Below are 22,289 nucleotides of genomic sequence, written 5' to 3'. Positions count from 1 at the left end.
TTCATGGGAGCTGAGCAGAGACCGAGAGAGCTAGGGCAGCAGCTCAGAGCAAGGAGTTTATTTGCTTTCTGAGTTCTAGTGAGCCTGTGGTCTCGTGGTGGGAGGACAGAAGTGGCTGCTATGGGAACCAAGAAAGCATTTTCCACAATTGGTCCTGCTTTTTCTTCTCCATTGCTCCAAGCAGCAATGACTGAGGGGCCCCAGGGAGAGTTCAAAGCCTCACTGCACTGGGTGCTGTACAGAAATGTGGCTGAACTGCATTCCCTTGGGCTAAAAGCCCAGAGGTATGGATGCCGCAGTGAGCAGTGCTTTTGTAGAGACTCATGCATAGAAAAGATGAGGAAACAGAAAAACAGAACGTAGCTCCAGCCAATGATGCAAAAACATCTGGGGGATGGTACGTGGCTAAACTGAATGCCCTAGGAGTGCCAGCCCTCTCCGGTGTTGAAACCACCCTGCTTCCTGGGAGAGAAGAAGGTGCTGTAAAATCATGCCATGCACTGATGGAGCAAATTCCTTTAGAAGCAGGCAAGACAGCGTCACATTTTGCTGCAATACCAACCTTCCCCTCCAGCCCAGCTCTCCTGCATCAGTGACCTGGCTCTCACCACTGCTGCCCATTTTTAGGGAGCCCTTTGCTCCCTTGGGAAGTGATCCCCGGGCCACCACAGCCTCACCTCCTTCTCCTTGCTGCAGCCTGCGTGTCCCAGGGCAGGAGGTGGTGCCCACCAAGGTGCCTCCCGCAGGGCACGGAGGTGCTAGCAGCACAAGCAGCCCAGAGCTTCAGTAGAGCCGTTGGACCCACATTCCCAACAGAGTTGCTGAATCCTGTGCTGGCTTTTAGGTCTGGGGAGACCCCATGTGGCTCCTAATTCGGGGCTGGATTTGTGCTCAGCTGCACACTCTAATCGCTAATTAAAGGTTTGCCATCATCCTCCAGCAGCTGTCAGCGTCCTACAGGTCGATCCCCAAGCAACACTCTGCTGAGCCAGAGCTGCCGATTGGAAAGTTCATTGTATGGGCAGTGTCCAACCCCTTCCCCATCCTCAATACACCTGGGTATTTATTTCCTTGTAGAAAAGGGTTGCAACATCAGACAATGCTCTGCTTTGCACCACCTATTCTCCCCTTCTTGCAGTCAGCCCACAAATATTTCTTGCTTTCTCCCCTTGTTCATTCTTTTTTCTTTTTTCTTTTCCTTTCTTTTCCTTTCCTTTTTTTTTTTTTTTTTGAACGAAAAAATGTTATTTTGTGCCTCCTGAGCCTTGTCGGCTGGGCTCGGCTTCTGTATCAGCTGGAGGAGCTTATGAGCCTCGTCTCCTCGGATTTAGACTGAAATTTTGATTTTCTGCCGCGCTCAGATAATGTGGAAATCCTGTTCCCCGATATTTACTGTTTATCAGTGCAGCACAGCGCAGTTCTGGGGGGAAGGGAATCTCCCCCTCCATGTCTCCCCTCATCCCCTCCACCCCCCATCCTGCATGCTAATGGAGTTTGACTTCGGAGCAGACGCTACAACAAAAGCCTAATTATGGCGAGTGGAGGGGACAAGGAACTTCCCAGCAAAGAGGCTCTGCATCCCCGGGACAAACCCTGATCCTTGTCCCCATCACCTGAGCCTGCCAGAGCATGGGGCTGGTCCCTTGTCCCATCTGTGATCACCGAGCCATCTGTCCCTCTCTTTGCCCACTGCTTGCTAGGCTTTGTCACCTTGGGCGGACCTGAGGTCCCCTCCAGCTTTATGAAGTCGAGGATGGGGGAGTGCAGGAGCGTGGCAAGACTTGCCACATCCGCTTTCCCCCTGCTCCTCACCTGGATTAAGTGGTCTTGTCTCGTGTCTCCAGGTTGCCCTGGGCATCCTGGTCTATTGGACGAGCTCCCTCTCCCTTTCACATCACGTTTGTCCCAGAGGAAGCCCACGTGTTTGGGGACCCCCCGAGCATTCCGTCTGCGAGCGCGGTCCCCTTCCAAGGCACACATCCTGCTCCCCGTGTGCCAACACACACGCCAAGCCCCGCATCCTCCAGCGTGGATTAGTGTTGCTGAGCCCTTGCAAACTCATTCCTGAAAGGAACCTGGAGGCAAGAAAGGGAAAGGGGGAGGGAGGGAGGGGGTGGCACTTTGCTGCCTGACATGAACTATGCAAAAAAAATAAAACAATAATAAGAAAATCTGGGGCTCAGCAGCAGGGGAACAGCTCTAAGGACCACTTAAGTGGCCAGCGGTGCATAATGCCTCACTATTAATGAGGCCTGCTGCCGATTCCTAAAAGGATTGGTTATTGTCAGATAATGTACAGGGCTTTCTCTTTGCCCCCCAGCCCCTCACGGGGAAAGCAGGCATTTCCCTGTGGTTGGGATTGAGCTGAATAATGTCCTGGCCACCTGCAAACGTGCTGGGCTTTCTCTGCAACTGCATAATTAGAGGCAGGAGGGTAATGCAGCATGGAGAAAGGAAGGAAAGAAAAATGGGAAAAAGAGTTTTTTTTTTTTAAAAAAAAAAAAAAGAGGGGGAAAGGAATGGAAAGGGAGACAGGAAACTTGATAAAGCTCAGCTAGGCGCTCTCTGTTTGCACTGTTCTCTATACAGCTTGGCTGTTGGCTGGCTCTTCTGGTTTAAAGTGACTCCACTTCTTATGGAAACGGAGAGGCGGTATTAAAAAAAAAAAGAAAAAAAAAAAACAAGACACAGAGAGCTTCCTTATCTCATGGAGACAGTTGTCAGGAATCACTTTGACTGAGTCGTTTTGTCTCCATGCTTTTTTTCGCTGTCAAGCAGGCCTCAGGACATGGATCAAAGGAGAGGCGCTGAGCGCTCGCTGAAACTTCTGATCCCTTCTCGGTACAGACGCACGAGTGGCAGACAGCTCTCCTCCACATCAAATGGAAGGAGAGAGGAGAGGGAGGAAGAAGGGAAGGGAGAGGGAGAAGAAAAGCTGGGAGAGAGACAGAGAGAGAGGAGGCTGCGAGGCGCTCTCTGCCGCTCCAGATCTCAGGGGACAGTCAGACAACACCAGCCTTTGCTTTCCCTCTTTCCCATTTCTTATCCAGAGCGTCCCCTTGCCAGTGTCCCCCCAGAAAACTAACAGTAACACAGATATTTGCCCCAAACTAACAGGTGAGCTCCCCAAAGGAGCCTCAACCCAGCTGGCCCCAGACATTGGTGGTTCCCAGACCAAGCTTTGCACTGAAGCAAGAATCACTGTGAGAGCTCCCTCCTGCGTCGCACGCTCGAACATCTCAGTTTCAGCTCCTGCACTGGTTTGGTGGGTGAATTCCTACACCAAAACTACCCCCTGGGTGTCAGCCTTGCCTCCTTCCCTTCAATCTCTGAAGCTGGTCCCAGCAGTTTTTCTGTTTCTGCCAACAAGCAGTTCCCCACCCTTTCCCCCGTGCTGCTCACGATTCCCTTTCAGGTACTTATTCCCTGAAATAAGATCCCCCTCATCTCCAAACTGGATAGGCTTAAGGGCTGACTCCAGCTTACTGCGGCGAGCTAAGACCCTCCACACCTTTGATCAACTCAGCCCTTGCACACCCCAGACCCTGCTAGGATTTCTGCTCTTCAGCCCTCACTGTAAATTGATCTGGTGCACGCCTGTCTGATGGAGGCAGGGAGCAGCATCTTGCATCTCACCTCACCTCCACCGCTCTGCGAGGAGAAGACCCCCGGGTGGCACGTGCCCCACAACTCAGCAGCCCCCCCATTATCTCTCTGCTGCACACACGGCTACATCTCTTCGCCTCTGCTCTTCTCACGCGCTACAGAAGCTCCCACGCAACCCTATGACCCCGTCCTGCTCAAGCAGGCATTGCACAGCCAGGCACTGCTCTCTGCTCCACGCACGGTGCATCAGGAGCCGGCGAGACGAGCGCTCTGCAAGCTGGTGCAATACCCCAGCTCTCACACAAAAGACTGGTGCAGCATCCCTTTAGGGCATGTCTCCCCCATGGACCCCTCCTGATTGTTTGGGGCCTGACACTGCACAGTTCTTCTGAGCAGCCCCGCAGAATGCTGTGGATGTGGACGAAGCCCCAGCGTCCTCCCTGCCCTCCCAGCCCCTGAATGTCCTGCTTGCAACCTTCACCCAAAATGCTGCAACCTGGCTGTCAGCAATCCCAGCAGCTGGAGGGCTCTAGGATGGGGGAAAGCCTGGGTTTCCTTTATCGTTAGCACATGTAGATGGAGAAGCGAACAGAAAACAAACTGCACCGCAAAACAACCCCTTTCAAAAGGCATCCCTCAGGCCTGGGAAAGCTGGAGGTCGTGGCATATCCCCCTAACAGTGCGCACCTGTGGTGGTAGGCTGTCCTGCCTCCTTGCATCTCTGCTGTTCTCTCACACCCACCGAACCCAACATATTTTCCACGACCCCTCTTTGGGGAAAAAAGAGGGGGCAGGTTGGGCTTAGTGCCTGACCCACTGCAGAGCTCGTTGCTGTAGATTTCTCCTATCATAGATGGCTTTTCACAGCCATGGCACAGCTGTTACACCACTGCCAGACTTTAACAGGCACACAGAGTGCATGGGCACGTACGCTGGTGTGCACACACAGCGTGTACACGTGGGACATTGATGCCCTTGTGCACACAGGCGTGCGAGCACATGCACGTATGCCCCTGCCTCCAAGTCCTTATTATTCCTTTTATTGCATTCCTCCCTTTTAAGCTTCCCCTCTATTTCATGTCCCTCATTCCAGCGCTGCCTTTCCCTGCTGCAGTCCCCTGATTCCTCTCGCAGCTCAGCACCAGCTCCCCGGTCCCTGGGTTATTGCAGCTCTTCGAGCCACGTGGCGAAACGCTCGCCTCTGAATGCCAGAGGTCGCTCAGAAATGCCTGTCACCAGGCTGGATGCTGTATTAATTGCTAATCTCTCATTTTCTCTATCTGCCCTGCCTGCCTTGTCTCGAGTTCCCTTATTAATCATAAAGCAGGGCAAATCCTGCATTTGATTCCTCCAAGTCTGTGTCTGCCAGCCAAGTCCCTCTCACCCTCCCCGGTGTGGAGGAGAGACAGGACCCAGAGGAGAAACGTTTCGGCTGAGTCGGTGCAACAGAGCTGAAAGCCCCAGCAGCCCTGTTCAGCTGTCAGCAGGAATTACAGCCCCTGCAGCACCCACCCGGCTTTCGCTTTGCTCCCACCCCACTGTAAAATGGGAAGCTACAGCGCAGGGCTTAGGTAGGAAGGGATATTTAAAGATTTTAGGGTACAGATTTCCACGTCTTAGCCCTGGGTGTCTTAAATACATGCTCCCTGCTCCTAAGTCTGGGGGCTTATCAGACATTTTCACACCTCCCTGCATTTATTCTTCCTGTTGTCACTGGTCTCATTGTTCTCCTCACTTTTTTCCGCCCTGTATTTCTTCTCCTGTTTCCTCCTTATTCCCCTTTCTCCCCACTTCATCTCTCTCTGATGCCTGCGTTTACCAATAGTGCAGTCCCACAGGGGCTGATCCTGGGCCATCTGAAGTTGCCAGTGAAGCTCCTATCAATCGCAAGGCTCAGGAGCCGTTTGCTCTGAAATCCTTCGGTGTTTCTCGTATTTCAGCACCTCAGTAATACACGCAGACAACAATGTCTGGTGTGGAAACCACACAGGAACAAACACCACCAGTGCCACTCAGAGCATTAGAGGTAGGGTTAAGGTAACAAGATACTGTTTTAATTGTTTCTAATCAGTTCTTAATGGGACCTGAGCATCCAAATAAATCAAGGAAACTCATGAAACCTCATTTGCTACACATCCCCAGTGAGGGCTAAAAGTAGTTTCTGCAAACTTCCTTGCAAGCAGAGTTATGTGACAGTCAGGTGTAAACGGTGTGGGTGAAGACAGTTTTACTGCAGAGGAAAAATGAACAGAAAGCATTTTGGTGCCTCAGATATCAATTTCCCCCCTCCCACCCTATTCCTCTGTTTGCAGAAACAAAGTCATTAGGAATCAGGCAAATAAATACGTATCTATTTTCACACGAGAAAAATGTTCCACTCTCCCCTTTTGCCACCGCTTGGAGCAGAGGCGTCTAACTGACAAGAGCAGATGGGCTTTGTTTGGTTAAATAAAAAAAAAAAAAAACTTTAGTGGAAAAACCACCAGCTTTCCTGGGACACATAGGTTAAAAGTTTAGAGAGACGGAGCTGCATTTGACACCGAGCAAGGGAAAACGCCAACGCAGTCTCAGCAGAGCCAGTTTCTCCTGGAGAGAAATCTGGAACCCCCGTGCCCCTGGCAAAAAAGGACACGGATTTTAGCACGTGTTTGCCTCATCCTCCTAAAATCCTGCGTGCAATCTGCCACAAGGTTGTGGGGAGGCTTCTTTGGTGAGGAAGAAGTAGGGTGCAAAGAATAATCGTGACTCAAAATAGGGACAGAAACCACCTTCTGAAGGAGAAAAACTTTATTTGAGGGAATCACAATCCTCTAGAGAGATGGGGCTGGAGGGGGAGCTCAGAGGAGGCAGCATACGGGGGAACAGGGCAGAGACTACATGGAAAAAAACTGGAGGGGAAAAGGAGTGGTAGGAGAAAGGGAAAGGAGAGGTAGAAAAGGGAGGTAGAGAAAACCGTGAGGAAAGGTTAAAAAAAAGAACTCCTGTGGGGTGGCACCCAAGAGCAACAGAGGCTAAAGAATATTAGAAGAACATGTTCCTACACTAAGATAAGCCAGAGAAATGAATCCTTATCCGTCCAAAACCAACCCTTTAAAATTCGAGTGAGAGAAGGGTCTCCTTTCAGGGAAACGGGGAATCCTTAATGCTTCCTCCCTCAGCAACTGTAATGCCAGGATGTTCCCAATCTGCTTTGAGGGATGGAAAGATTAAGAATAATAAAAAAATTGCAATAAAATATGTGTGAACGAGGGGGTAATTGTGGACAAATGCAGCATTCAAATTCATTTTTCAGCTCTTTTACACACCATTTCAATCTTATTTTCTGCTTGTTAATGAGATCTTGTTGGTTGGGGTGGGCACGGCTGCCCAGTATCGCTTGGGTAATTGCACATAATTTTCTCTCTACTAGTGATTTGCATCAGATTTTTTTTTTCTAATTCTCTGCTATTTAAATCCCCTTCTCCCTTTCCCCCTCCCCCCCAAATCTCACCCTCTCCTCCCCCTCTTTCTTCCCCTCCCCTTCTTCTGGCCCAGCAAGACTCATTTTGAATGCTTATTATAGGCACAGTGTCTCCAACAACAAAAAAAAAAAAAAAAAAAAAAGGGAACCAGACAGAAAGGATCCATGTCACTGAAGGAAGCAGTGCTGTCTCTCTGGAGCCAGACACCACGATGCCTGCTCCCATCTCGCCAGCTAACATCGTGTCCTTCCCAATTGCCAGTTTTCCCAAAAAAGGCTGCAGCTGGCTCTTCTCACGCTTCTGCCAGGACCAGCGTGCTCCTGACAAGGATTCAGATGATCCCTAATCCCAGTCCACTGGGGCCGAGGAAAACATTACCCTGGACAGTGGAAAGAACTGGAGCCCTGGGATGATGTCAGGAAATGTGAAACTGTGCTACGCTTGTGTAGACTAAGAATGTCCCTGAGTTTAGGGCGTAAATTTGCAGGCAGAGCCTGACCTGTGCCTTTAAGGCTCCCTCCAGGAAGGGTGATAAACCTGAAATTGTAAAACCTGATTCCAACCTTCCGTCTCCAGCCACAGCCACATTAACTCTCTGTGCTGACTATACTGCCCTTACACTAGGAGTGAACTTGCTCATAGAGCAAAAAATCCACTGAAAGCCCTAAGAAAATTAAAGCAACAAATATGAGATGATGAACAAGTTTCTCTTGGCTCTTAGTGTTTCTGGAGGTGTCTTAATCTTCTGGCGATCCTGTGGGTTTGCTGGAAGAGTCAGTGCTCTCAGAAATAACATGCTATGAAAGCACAGGAAGCGCCTGACTCTTAACTATGCCTCAATATATTCTTCAGCTAGACAGTGGCCATTTGCAATAAACTAATGATCTTTTGCTTGTCATCAACCCCTTGCAAGACCCCAGCGTGCTACAGTGAACAATCGGACACATTTGAGGTAATAGGCCAGGAGCTAAAAAGGAAGCAGAAATTTTAGGAGGGGAAGCAGTGGACAAGATCCTTCTAAAAACGCGAAGACATTTTAAGAGGCAGAGGAGATGTACTAGAGAGGAAAGTAGCCCAGAATACAATATGACCCTACTTCTTTGCTGTTTGAAAAGGACCCAGGGAATTGCCCATCATCACAAACAGCAGAGGCTCAGTCAAACGTGGCCCCCACTTTTCTCTTTATGTTGACTTGTAAGGTACTAATCAATTTACTTAATTTCCTTCCACCTCAGCCCACACTGCAGCATACCCCTTTCCTGAAGGACCATCAGGCAAATGCTGATCTGAAATTGTACTGATTTTACCACTACGATGAGCCACTTGTCATAAACGTTACAGCAGCCACAGTGAGAGGCGAGTCCCAGCTAGCAAAGGTCTGAACTTCAGAACAGTTGGATGCAAAGTTTGTTTTGCTGTCAGTGTGAAGCAGGACCTGGCTAAGTGTCTCTTGGTGCCTAGCCTTGCTCTAGTTGGATTTGACAGGTATTCTCAGATAAAAGGGAAACGACTCCTCTGTGGGACGAAAATGAGTTGGAAATGTTTAAAAGGTATTCATGAAATCCCACCCATCTCTGCACACACTTTTTTTTTTTTACAAGCTACTCTGTTCCAGTGCTGTGAGAAATGGTGAGACAGAAGCTCCAGGGCCAGAAACCACCCACTGGATGACCGCTACCTCTGGTTCTCACCCTTTGTATTTAGCCTTGCTTCAGGCCTGTATCCCTTTGCTAAGTTTTGGCACAGGCATCAGCCAGCCAGGAGGCAGCTACCAGCCACAGCCAGGCCAGCTGAATCTGTGACAGCTGCTGCTAACCCACACGACCTCTGGGGAGAGGTGGGGACCTCACTGCTGCATGCTCTGGCTCCCTGGTACTGAGCTACTTTCTGCTCATCTGTGACTGCTGCAGCCACCGAGCGCGCCCTGGCAGCTGTGATGTGACTCATCTGGCTGCAGCTGGCCAGCCCGTGACATGCACATTCTCGAACAGGCTACACTCAGAGCAAGATCTCTTTCCTACAAAGGCTGTCCCAGCACGAAGCAATCTGAAATAACTGCTCAGGTTACCCCGAGGTCTCTCACCAAGATCTGGGAAGGAGTAGGGCATGAGGGATCATGCTAGGTAGCAGTTTCATTGTGTGGGACTCTCCTTTGCACAGCTGAGACAGTGTTCTTAGGTGAAGTAAAACATGGGATGAAGTAGCTGAACTTCCCAGCTGACTTCTTGCTCCTCGGCAGACTCAGCTCTGGAATAAAGGCACAATAGCCTCTAAACTGGGGCAACTAGATGTCACTTCTGAGAAGGGCTTTAGAGATCCAGGAGCAGAGCGGGACAAGGCACAAAGCTGTGCATGCTGCAGGCTGGAAAACAAGCAAGAAACGTGGCCATTTCCCACGTGAAGCTTGGGTAGGACTTTCAGCAACGTCTGCCCTTTCTGTCAGGAGGGGGAGGACTGAAGTGCATGTGGGGGGAGCGCACCGAGACTGCAGAGGCCGAACGTAATCCCCTTTTCTCTGTTGTGGGAATGGAAATGCCATGCTTCTCCTCTTGAATTTCAGCTGCCAGCATCGAGCCTGTCTGGTGGATTCTGGCCGGGACACCCAATCCCAGGGTAACTGGATAGTGTGCTGAGCGGCAGCAAATGCTGGGAGCTCTTGACCTGGCAGGCCCCCACCCCCTTGTCAAACTGCAAAGAAATCTCCCTCCTGCTGCTGCTGAAGGATGAAACCAGAGAACTGTCTGTTTGCAGCTCTCAGACAAATTGCCATCATTTGAAGTTCCCATTTTTTTCTACCTCCTGAACACTCTCCTTCCCTGCGGTTGATATTTACCCCTGCAGAGAGCAAACAGATACCACAGATACTTGCTCAGGAGAATGGGAGGGTTGAGGTGCTATGGGCTTTACCTGTAATGCTGTGAAACAGCTGAATCATATTTAGACCTCGCAATACTTATACACACCCCACTATATAGATGAGGTTACTTCTGTATTTCTCGCATCCCTCCACTAGGAACAGCAGAGAGCTTAGAAAGGCAGGAAGTTGGCAAGATCAGTAAATATAAAGCACTCATAAAATAACCTGGGTTAGCCTTTCCATGCACAAAAGAAATAGAAGAATTTATATGCTGATATCTCGGACCTCGCATGATTAGAAGCATTAGGGAAATGGGAATCTCCCCTTCTTGGGGGTGCAAAGCTCTCTTTTCTTCAGGACCGCAAGATAATGTATCCTCTCTTTCCCATACAAAGGGCTTATTGGCTCAGGACTCTATCTTCCCCTACTCTGAGCCTGGGGGCAGGGTAATTTGGGATAGGGATAAGCACAGAAAAAGCATTGGTCTGGTCATTTTAATGAGTCTCTGACTTAGCAAGCAGGACTAGTAAGTAGATGATGAACCTACAGAAATGGAAATTGCATGATGGACTAGTGTTTGTGCAGCTTATCACATGGATCTCATCCTTAACTTATTCTTCGGTGCTAAATTGCACTTGTGAAAATCTGAATTAGTCATGTGCCCTTGACTACCTAACCTGCAGCCTGCCTTTGAATTCCATACCATATGCTCATCTCCCAAGCCTAGCGCTATTAGAAATCCCTTGTCATAAAGATGTCTCCCTATTTCCCCCACAAATTACACTGTTTGAAGCAATATTCAGTCCCGTGCCAGTCACACTTTACATTTTCTATCTTATGACCATTCAAAGCTAGAAGTGGGATTTTTATACCGTTTCAGAGAAGCTGCAAAATTTCCCTCTTTCCATTGACACTCAATGTTTGTTTTCACACTTGAGAGATCACAAGATATTGGACCTTAAAATCTATATACCTCTGTGATGTCCCCATTTATTGGACTCCTCTCTAAACAGTTGTAGCCTTTTCATTTCAGATACCTACCTCATTTCTCCTGTAGTTTCAAATTATTTTGTACTTCCTGTCTTAAATAGTGTTACTGGCCACTCTGAAACAACTGCTACAGGGCACTTCATATGTCTCCATATTTCACAAGTGACCGAGAACAAAAGCAAAACACATTTGGTACCCTTCCAGGACAGCAGACACCACACGAATACAAGTCCTTGCTGCTATTTTTTAGTGTGCTTTGTTGCACTTAAAAGGAAATGTGTATTTAGAAAATAGATTACATCAAGTAAACCAAAGAGAAGATTAAAGGCTCTATCTAATGAGGTGACAAAATATTAGAATTCTTATTCCAGGAGGGTGATAGAGAGCAGATCTAGTGTGGGCTGTATTCTCAGCTGGTGCAAACCCCGACATCTCCGTTGACTTCAGCAGAGCTCACCAACTGAGAACATAAGTCTGCTCCCATTACATACACATAGCACGAGCTCTGCTCTCTGTACTCTCCAGACCTGCTGATGATGGAAGACTTAACCTCTCTACACTGCTGAGGCTTGTTTCTCTGTCATGTGCAGCACTGAGAAGCCGTGCACGCAACTGGCAGCAATCTGATAAAGCCTGGGGACAGGGCCCCTCGGAAGGCAGCTGGGCCAAGCCTTGGCGCTCTATTCGGAGCTCAGGCAGGGATTTCAAAATCAAGGGTGTGATACCTGGGGAGGCCGTGGATGTTGCCTGATATCCTTAAAACACACACACACACTCCATTTTTTACACCAGCAGATGCACGTGAAACGTATCTTTCCTCCTTTAAAGCTTACCTATACCTCTTCTTCTGATCTTGTGGAAAGCATTTAGCAGAACTGATTACATGACAAAACATTTCTCAAAACTAAATCCCTGATCTACAAATCCTTATGTTTTGAGGAAGCTCAGATCCATGGCATTTTCACAACTAGTGGCTTTCCAAGTTTCAGCCAGACTTGGACAAGCTGGCTCCAACTAATCTCTAGATCAGTGGTCCACAAATCATGGCCTACTTCTAAAGAGTCTGCAAAAAGTAACTGACAAAATCAGGCTTGCTGCCATCAGGCTAAAATCTACAAATGAAGGGCCCACACCTGCACTGGAATTTTTCTGGAGTGCTGAGAAGACAAAAACCAATGCTCTACGTCCTGCTGTTTGCAATTACAGTGTGCTATCCTGAATACAGGAACTAACAGGATACAAATGCTCTGGCAGTATAGTGCTGAGCTCAGGATAGATACTGCCGATAAACAAATTAACTAATTGTTTTAACTAGGCTGCCTCCAAGAATTCCTGACAATAATAATAACTCCCTTGTTAACCATAATTCATTGTGATTGCCTGAAGTCTGCCTTGCTCTCAGAGGATCTGGACCAGCCAAATACTGTCAGCCAAAGAAAGAGAATGGAAGCAGGTCACATACCTGTGGAGAGAGGCCATTGCTAACAGGATTCATGTGGTTGGCAGGAGCTGCAGCATTCATGAAACTGTCTGAGTAGCTGGAGAAGCTGTGTCGGGCCCCATAGGCAGAGCCGGTGTCGGCAGCGGCGGCTGCGGCAAGCCCTCCCTGGTGCATGGTGGATGGCGGCAGGGGCTGGGGTCTGTGCACAGTGCTTCCCCCATCTGCGGAGAGATTGTTCAAAGGTCAACAGTCATGGGGTGGTACAGCTGGCGCTGCGCAAAGCATGGACTGGTAGTTGGGCTGTCCTGATCTCAGCTTCCGTGTCCTACCATCAGGGTGCTCCGGGTGAACACAAACATGACACGTGACAGCACAAAATGTGCAAACCTGGGATGAAACATCTGAATTTTCTCCTATTTTTCCTCCAGACCAAGGGTGCAAATTCCTTTGTAAAGGCCAAGGCTAAAGCCGGCTAGAATTAGCAATACTCCTAGTTTTATCCAACTAGAAAGGGAAGCCTATACCATGCTCACTTCAGACTGATATGCTCTTCATTTCAAAGCTGAGCAGAGCAACAATCATGAGACACACTGGTGTGGCAGAAAGGACCATGAGACAGTGGGCAGGCCAGATCTGCCTGCTCTCCAGAGGAGAAAGCGGAGTTTCCAATGACTTGAGGCAAAAGCTGGCCTCCCCAGCTAAAGGAAAACCACCTACCTATTACAAGAATCTAAGAGGAATGTCACGAATCAGAAAAGGAAGTGCCAATGGGACGAGGTAGGGCAAGAGGAGAGGAGCAGTGCAGGTGAAGGGGTGCTCACCTTGGGAAATGGTGGTTGTTGGGTAGGTGGAGTCCGGCAGTTGGTACGGGGGCAGAGTTGGCATTCCTGTGGGTGGGAAGCCCCCTGGCAGCAGGTGGTTGAAAGCCGCGAGTTGGTTCGCTCCCGCCTGTTTGCGCCATCTCGCTCTTCGGTTGCTGAACCACACCTGAGACAGGGACAGGAAAAAGTACGCGTGACTCACTTGGAGCAGCTGTCCTACCACGCCTAGACTGGTAATGCATCAGATGGAAAAGCATCCTGAGTTACAGCACTGGCCAAAAACGGGTTCAAGTTGCTGCCTGATATTGACTTTGAGGATGTTGGTCTCTGTTCCTTAGTTTCCTTTCTTTCAAATGACAATACTACTACTGCTCTGTCTCCTGGCTGAAGACACATGCATTTAATATTGTGAAAGATACTGTTAAGAGCATGGGAGGGTGCTACCAGCAGTAGGGTGAGACGAAGAGGAAAAATTTAGCTTGTGTATTCTGAGACAGTCCATACCAAATAGATGCATTGCTACCACCTGGCCATTCTGCCTTGTTATCTGACAACTATGTGAATTATGCTGAAGGATTATGTACCATAATAGCAACACGGCTGCACTGTTAGGAGGGATAAATAGACAGATTAGCATCATGGTTTCTATGTTAGACAAGCTAAATAGATAGAACCAGACCGGAGGGAATACAAGGTTTTCTTAGCTTCTCTGTACTGCAGCAAATCACTGTTGTCTGTATGCTAAGACATGCTCTCCTTGCAAGAGGCACTGCAGTGTGCACTAGCATTGTACTGCAGCCAATTTAAATCTCCATGCATTAAAATAAACTCAGTATTAATGCATGTGCAAAGCCAAGCTCATGTTTCCTACAGTGCTACTTTACTTGTAAGACGCTAGGAGAGATTTTTCTAAATGCATTTGTCTGCCCTGATGTGTTTTATCATGGGCAATCTCCCTTCTGGATAGTGGAAAGGGCTTCTCAAGCTGTCTCTTGGGCTTGGTTTACTTTATTTAATCAGAGAGGCTCTCAGGACCGATCTCTGTTTGGGGTTCAGAAGTATGTGGATAAGCTTTCAAGCCAGATGAGAATGCAGCTGCTGGACTTTGTGAGGCCTAAAGGGCTAGGAAACATGATTAAATTTCACAGCAACAAGAAAAAATGGAGCAAAAATCAAGAGTGTAAGACATTCAGGGGAAAAAAAACCCTCCATCAGGCTTCCAAGCTGCTCAACGTCAGATCAGAAGCTGGGGTTACAAGGGTTTGAGGCACTGCAATCCAAACTGTCCCCACATCTTGTGAACCAAAACAAAACTCTCTTCCCTAAACATAATGGAATCTGAGTCCAATGCTCCTACAAAATCCAAATCTCAAAGTGGGAGTCTTTCTCTGGCCTTTAAATTGAGTCCCTCTGTAAATGCTCACTTCTTAGCTTGCCTTTTTCTTATTGGCACCTGTGGGTATGTATATTCACTCAACAAGGCAACGTGTTTTCATTTAGAGATTCTCATTTAATGGAGTGTTGGCTCCAAGTCCACATGCACTGCAGTGCTGCTGCAAAAACAAGCATATGGTGAGCTTTATGCACAAATTTATTTGAGGTTCTCTGGATCACAGTCTATTATTGCTCTTTGGACATGTTACTCATCTAACTAGTGTGCTTTAGAAACAGTTTGATTCAGCCCCGCTAATGACAGCTGTGTGCGACCTGCTGGCGATGGCCTTGTCCCGGTCAGTCCTTCAGTTCTTGCTGTTATTTACATCCATGCACAATGAAAACAAACAAAGAAAAAAGCCCAGTTTTCTTTGGAGGAGCTCATCTAAATTAACCCCCCTGAAATGTATACAGTGCTGATGTCAGGTCCTTGGCACCCGATGTGTCTCTTCACAGACCTGTTCCTACTGCACTGTGCTACTGAAGCAGCATAACCTCTTAGCACCTTCCAAAAGCGTGACAGAAATAGGTCAGCTTACATCCGATCTGCATTGATCAACAGAGTCCATGCAGGTCAGAATCTCTGTGTTCATTTTTGGCACCATAAGTCGCTAGCAAAATCTAGGACAGAGTTAGGGAGAGAAAAATGAATGAACATCAAGGTCTGTAGCACTTTATAACATTTTTACACAGCCCAACACATGACACAATTTCTAGGAGCAGTGAGCAGCACAAATAAATAACCTTTCGTTTGCCCTGCTCATAAAAAGCGAATGGTCCTGTCCTTTTCTCACACGTGCAGGTATTTGTTAATTCATGCACATTAAGGATACACTACGTGGCTCCTCCTCTCATATCATGTGCTTTCACTTGCACAGTTAAGAACATAAAAACTTGCCAAATATTTCTGTTAACTAGAACACCAGGAGATATATATACCTTCTCTCTTCACAGAAAAGGCCCTGGCCTGTGTCTGGAAGAGCTCCCACTCCAACAAAGATTTCAGTGCTGAGGACAGCATCAAAAATTCAAATAACCAAGGAGAATACATAACCAAACAGCTATGAATCCAGGAACTGGGAGGAAAGAGAAGATGAAGTCCGAGAAAGTAAAAGCCATTCTGGTGATTTCTGACTCTTTCCCGACATCAGAAAGGGTGGGAAAGTTCCTTTTTATAACCAAGAGCCAGATGTTGGCAAATCCACTGGGGATTAGAAGTTCAGAAGAAACATGTGGAGTGAGAAGGTCTAGTATAGGACGGGGTTCTCCAACAACATCTCCACGCGTACTCTGGTTTCCCTGTGCTGGTTTGTCAGTCGGCTTCGCTAACATATGATCAAAACACAACTTCGGAGAGATTTGCACTGTATTACATTACACCACATGAGGTTAGCGCTGCCCATGCACCAACACACATATTTGCATAGAGTTAAAATTCACACCTGTGTGTATGACTCTTCCCATCTTGCTTCTCCACATTCACTTGAGGGTGCAGAGCTGCTTTATTTATTTTATTTTATTTTATTTTATTTGTTTTGTTGTTTTTATTATTTTTATTTTTATTTTATTTTATTTATTTTTAAGGGAGATAAAAGGATGCACTGGATCCTTTTACAACCAGGTCGTGTTGACCAGAAAGGCCGCTGCAGGGGCCATTCTTGGGGTGCCCTCCAAACTTCAGTCTGCAACACACAAGGGCATGGGAAGAAAGGAGGGAATGCTATTTGACATGGCATTGGACTACAACCAGAGAAAAAGTCAGTTCCTAATTAAACTATGGGCTCCTTATATGACTTCAGGAAAGCTTTGCTTTTCCAATTTGAAGTCAGTGGAAATATTACTGCATTCAATTAATTTTGGTCCTTACACAGCCCATGCATCAGGTTACAACTTCTACAGTGAGGATAAAACCCACGTTTTCTCACATTTTAATTTATTCCAAGAATCAACCACCTGAGTCGGAGGCTCTCATTAACTGCCGGTATGCACCACACCCAGCACAGTGAGATCTGCGTCTCAGCTGGAGCATCGCAGCAAAAGGAATAATAAACAATAACGACAGTAAATACATTTGCAACCAAATGTGATTCACAACTACATGCTGCAGTGCGCTGCTTCCAAACAGAGCCTGGCTGGAGAACGCAGCCCCAAATACACTGAAACCTTCCACAAAGAAGTTGATAGGATTTATCTTCCCGTGCAGGGGAAGGGACATTTCATGGCCCAAACAGGTTGATTCTGCCCCTTACTTATAACCCACAGAAAAAAAAGCAGATACATTCCAGCTAATGACGTTAGCAATTCTTTCCCTTCCCCCGCCTTAAAGGTGGCTCAGGCCTTTATGCTTATAAATCATTTTATTGGTAGTTAAAATATAGAGGCTAAAGCATCTAACTGTAATGCGAGGCGCACTTCAAAGGGAACCTGCTTTCATTTCACAACAGTTAAGGTTTTATCAGCCACTAAAGATTCCCCCTGCCAGAGGATACTGTTACACCATGTTAAGCCCAGGGTGAAGGCTACGTCTGCTAAAACCAGACTGGTGGGAAGAAGATGGGAAGGGGAAGAAGTTTTGAAGCTGCTGGTCTGCCTGTGGAGATGTTGTTCGAGAGGCTGCTGGGGCAGAATTGCACAATTACGGTTGGATGGTGGGACCAAAGCAGCCGGCACTTGCAAAAAGGGCTGTGCGAAGAACCCAACAGCAGAAAAACTGGCACCGCAGAAACCTGCTGCTTCTTAACAAGACAAGTTCTTCGCAATCATTTCTCTGTGCATAGCAAAGAGATCTCGTGCTGTTTAAATATGCTGCTTGCCAATGGTATGGCAGTATAATACAGGTCACTGAAGGCAACACTTCATACCTGCTAGAGATATTTGGGGCTTTTGTCCCTGTGAACTGGCTTCCAAAGAATGCATTACATAGACAGGAGATGTGTTACATCCACTGCTCAGCTCTACTGAGGGCAAGTGCATAGACACAGAAGCGCCTGCATGGAAAACAAGCTGGGATTACGTCCTAGCAGGTTCTTCATGTTCCAGCCATGCCCAGGGCCCAGACAAGACCTGGGTTGCTCACTGTGCCATGTGCTACGCTGGCACAGCAAGCCAGCAGGCTGCTGCAAGGGCCGTGATTGCCAGCTACGCGCTGCAGAACATCACTCAGTCATACCTGCACCATCCCCTTCCCAGATGGGAGAGCGAGGCACGGAAAGACTACGAAACCTCTTCAATTCATCATCTGCCTTGCAGAACCAGCTGAAGAGCACATCCTCCCAGTCAGAGTGGGTTTGGGGCAAAGGTTAGCACTGGTTCTTATTTAACATGAACACTTGCACCCAACCCTGCCAAGGGCTGGCCCGAGATGTTCCAGCCACTTGTTCTCAACCAGCAGAACAGTGGAGAAGGGCTGCAGAGACAGCTGCCTGCCAGGATGGGGCTGGACTGAATTATCCCTGCAGCCGCTGAGATATGGGTCAGCTCCCACAATTTGTCAGACAAGGAGAGGAAAGGAAGGTCAAAAAGAGCCTCCTGTGGGAAAGAAAGCCTGTTGTGTTCCTGCTCAGCCTAATCAGGACTTGATGTTGGAGAAAGATGGATGGGATAAATGAGCTCATAAATGGAAACAGGGATGGAAAAGCCAAGCCGTGCCCTTGCTCTCCAGCAGAATGGAAGAGATGCAACATGTGTTTGCTTTCACACGCCCAAGAGGCTGCAGAAACCAGGTGGAAAAGAATCATCCATCCCAAGCAAGCACACAAACTCCACCAGAATCTGATGAGGTCCCTCCCCAGGTTGCATGGGGGAGGCTGTGCCAGATCAGGTTCTCCCCTGCAGCAGGGCAGGTCCCTGCAATGCCTCCTCACCTTGTCCACACTATCATAAATGCTGCAGACCCTGGGCTTTCCAGGCGGCTGATGCAGTAGGCTTTCAGAGAGAGGAGCTCTAGCAGCAGCACTGATGAGAGACCCGAGGTAGTTACAGCTCCATCCTCATGTCTTCCCAGGCTGGGAGGGCCAAGACATTACAGTGAGATGGGGTCCTGCAAGGCCCTACAGCAGTTTAGTGATGCCAGGTGCTAAGGGGTGCAAAAAACAGACATCAGGGACATACGAGCATCATCAAGGCTATTGAGATAATTCCTTACAAAACAAGAAAAAAGCCCCTAGCAGTGCACAGATTTTAGGCACGCAGATTTTTATCTGTGCGTGTAAGGATACAGCAGTATCTGGTGACACTTTGGCTCAGTGCCCAAAACACTGAGCCTCTGTCACTTGTGGGTGATACGGTTAAGATAAATATTAAACAAGGTTAGTGGAGCAGAACAAATGATTCTTCACAAATGAGATTATCCAATGAATTTAGCCTATATTTCTCCTGGCATACCCCTGTTCCTGAAGGTGTTAGCTATTTATAACGTTCTTTTGAAGAGTTTGAACAGTTTCTGGTAAGTGCGTTTTTTTTGCAAACTGCTTTTTATTAAACAAACCATTGCTGGCAGTGAAATATTTCACTATGGCACAAGTTACTTTACTCTTGAGATATTATTTATAGCCTTTGAGTAGTTATCAATGAATTAGTTGTGACATGAACACTTCCTCAACCAAACAGCCATCTCAACCTTTAAATGATCATCACAGCACGAACACCTTGTAACTGCTAATAGATTGCATCCTCCAGACATGGAAACAGAAAAAATGGAGCAGGTCCGTCTGTCCACTTCTGTGTTGAGACATCCTGTCTAAGCCCACGTTTGAACTCATGGCTTCACATCTCCAAACCCAGCGCTGCCCAGCGATACAGCTTTACCGTTTACTGTTATGAGGGAGTTCATACTTATAAATATATATATATGTATAATTGAATGAAATAGCTATTGGATTCTGAATGACTGTTTGCTGATGCTATTGCATTTTCCAGATCTATTTTTACATACTGTGCTTCTCAGTGATTACTTCAAGTTGTAAGAGAAAAGTCTGTTAAATGAATACAATGAGAAATAAAACCTCTGTTTTATTTATCTGCTTATCTTTATAAACTCTGTGTCTGAGGGTGAATGGGACTTGTGGAAGCCTGAAGACATCTGGATGACTTCAGTGCTGCCATAAAGCAGCTGCAAGACTGCACATTTTATGAAGTGCTCTCTCTGCACTTGCTCACTTGCTTCTTAGATGGCCCAGTTTTAATGGTGTTAGAGTTGCATTTAAACATTTCAGAATGGGCTTTGATGTTCACACCTCACTGAGGTGAATGAGATGTTGGGGAGTAGATTTCCTGCTGCTGTTGTTTGTCTGGATATAGACTGGGCTTTAGCAGCAAAGCAGCAGCACACTGAGTTACACTATCAAGATTTTCTTCGCAAAAGAAAAAGCTATGAGCCTTGAAAATAGCTTAAACACTATGAGAAGGGGCTCAGAGCTTAACAAACCCTTGCAATGCCTACCCCTGATTATTATAAACATTCTCCATTATTGACCAAGCTGAATCTATTACAGTGGTGCCCCAGTAAACAGAAAGCCTCCTTTGCTGGGGAGGTTGAGAACAGCCTGAGCGCCATGCGTGCTGCTCACGTGCTCGCTTCACCTGGCACACACTAGGCAGCAGCTCTGCTAGCATCAGAGCTTCAGCGCAGGGCAGATGAACAAAGCGTGTGAGAACCACTTTGGTCCACCTTTGTTGAACTGGAAATTTTGGGATAAAGGTTCTCCTCATAAAACCTCTCAGAGGCCCTGTTTGTTTTTAATACAATGGGACAGACACTCTGCTGCTATAAATCAGTGCAACTTCACTGACTTCCATTTAGACCAGCTGAGTGCGCAGCGTTACACACAACGGTTTCATCCAAGGCACTGGGACCTAGTTCATTGCTTTGGCCTCTGGGCCCTCTTGCCTTTGTAAGAAAAGTAAATCGTTACCACATTGTTTAGGCGATCCCCTTTTCAGCCTGTGACCGTGAGGGTGGCAGTTCTGCTCCTTGGTCCAAAGCGGACCAAAAAAAGCAGAATAGGACAAACAAGCAAAACCCAGAACTGACTTGTCTGAATCTCGACACCAAAATTCGTGATTTTTTCCTAAAACCCACTTTTTACTGTATTGAATGGATTCCTCCATCTGCAGAAGCCAGCAAGCTCAGAGGAGCACTTTCTGACATAAAGTACTCCAATTGTTTCCTACAGATTCCCTGCCCCACATATACAAACCAAGATGGTCTGGTCAAATTGTGCAGCAAGTCCTGAAGTTTGTAGTCATTCCTGTTGATTTCAGGCAATGTTTTGCTAGAAGGACTACAGGATTAAGTTTATCGTCTTCATCTTCAGTAAATTTCATGCTTAATGAAATAATGCTGACTCTCTCCAGCAAGATGCCCTTAAGGCTGACACAGCTGGGACTTTGTCCCCCATGAATGGGACATTTCTATTTCCAAGGGTGCTGGTTACTGTAATTCTCCTACAAATATCAGAAGTGCTGTTTCTTTTCTAAGGAAGCCCACAGATACGGGCAAAGGATGTGATCACAATTTCAAGAGATCACCTCTGGCTTTAACAAAATTTAGGTCAAAAAGGACTTGCCACTGCAGTTTGGATATCTGAAAATTTATTTTACAGTTTGTTTTAAATTATTTTTTTCTGTAGCAAGTAGATGGATTGAGGGCTTATTTGGAGGATATTAGCTGGGGCAAGTGTGCCGTTGGTTACTCAGCAATCCAATTGCATTTCTGTTTATAATTCAGGCTGGAGGGAAGTGAAAGAACAGCAGCAACACTGTGAGACATCCAGCACCGATTCGCTAAGCGAATGAAAACTTACAAGATGGGTTGTACAGGGCTGGGTACCAACCTCTCCCTCTCATCATCAGCATCCTTCTGGAGCAGGATCTCCCTTAGACGTAAGAGGGAAGCATCCAGACCCCCCCCGCCATCTCACCAGCATTCGGCCCTTGCTGGCTTCACCTTGCGGAGCCGCTTCCTTTCAGCTGCCTGGAACAGCACGCTGCCCTCACCCTGACCTCCCTCGGGAGCTGGATGCCGCTTGGCACCGCGCCGCGGGGCTCTCACCGTGCCTGGCCACACGCACCGGCGGCACTGCTGCGGTTCTCGCGGGCCAGCCGCCGCAGCGCCAGGGGCTGTTCCCGCGGCAGGCCATCTATCCGGGCGCTCTGGGGCGCGAGAGTGCGGTTGGCCCCACGCCGTGGAAAAGGAGAGTGCCAAGCTAGGCCCTGCCAACGAGAGCTCCAGCTCCCAGCTCCTCCGCACGGCCTCTCAGTGCCCCAGCTGCTGCCAAAAAAACACGGGGCAGCTGTTGTGTCATAACCTCATCGCAGCTCTCTTCACAAGAAATGTAAACGAGCCGGACCCTCAGGAAGAAAGAAAACATTCCCAGCCGACCTTTAAGGGAGGGGGACTGCCTCGGAAGAGCCAGTTTGGACACCTCTCAAAGAGTCTGGGAATCCAAACACCAGGCAAACAGCATTAGGCTCCGGCAGCTTTTCATGACTCCAGCTTATGCTCAGAGCTAGGGGGAGCCTGGCTGTCACCACACCACCCTTCCACACGACGCCTTCGTAAAGCACCATCTCGAGGGCAGGCCTCTGACCGCAGGGACAGCTGGTGAAAGCACAGGGGTCCCCACTAGCACAGGGCAGAGAGAGTCGAGAAGTTCCCACAAAATCCACGTATTTTCTGC

At 47.8% G+C, this 22,289-nt stretch overlaps 1 protein-coding gene across 8 annotated transcripts in view; it reads right to left on the bottom strand.

The window, feature by feature from the left end:
- Positions 1-22,289, bottom strand: part of PAX7 (paired box 7) — a 105,010-nt gene that overhangs the window by 28,761 nt on the left and 53,960 nt on the right. For all 8 annotated transcript variants that reach the window (XM_066982017.1, XM_066982021.1, XM_066982019.1 and 5 more), the window contains exons 7-8: positions 13,177-13,342; positions 12,377-12,576 (exon numbers count right to left, since the gene is read on the bottom strand). In XM_066982017.1, coding sequence (XP_066838118.1) covers positions 12,377-12,576; positions 13,177-13,342 — 366 coding nt within the window. The remainder of the gene's footprint in view (positions 1-12,376; positions 12,577-13,176; positions 13,343-22,289) is intronic.

This window comes from Anser cygnoides, chromosome 23 (assembly GCF_040182565.1).
Source record: "Anser cygnoides isolate HZ-2024a breed goose chromosome 23, Taihu_goose_T2T_genome, whole genome shotgun sequence".
NCBI lineage: Eukaryota > Metazoa > Chordata > Aves > Anseriformes > Anatidae > Anser > Anser cygnoides.
This window is presented reverse-complemented; position numbering and strand designations above follow the sequence as displayed.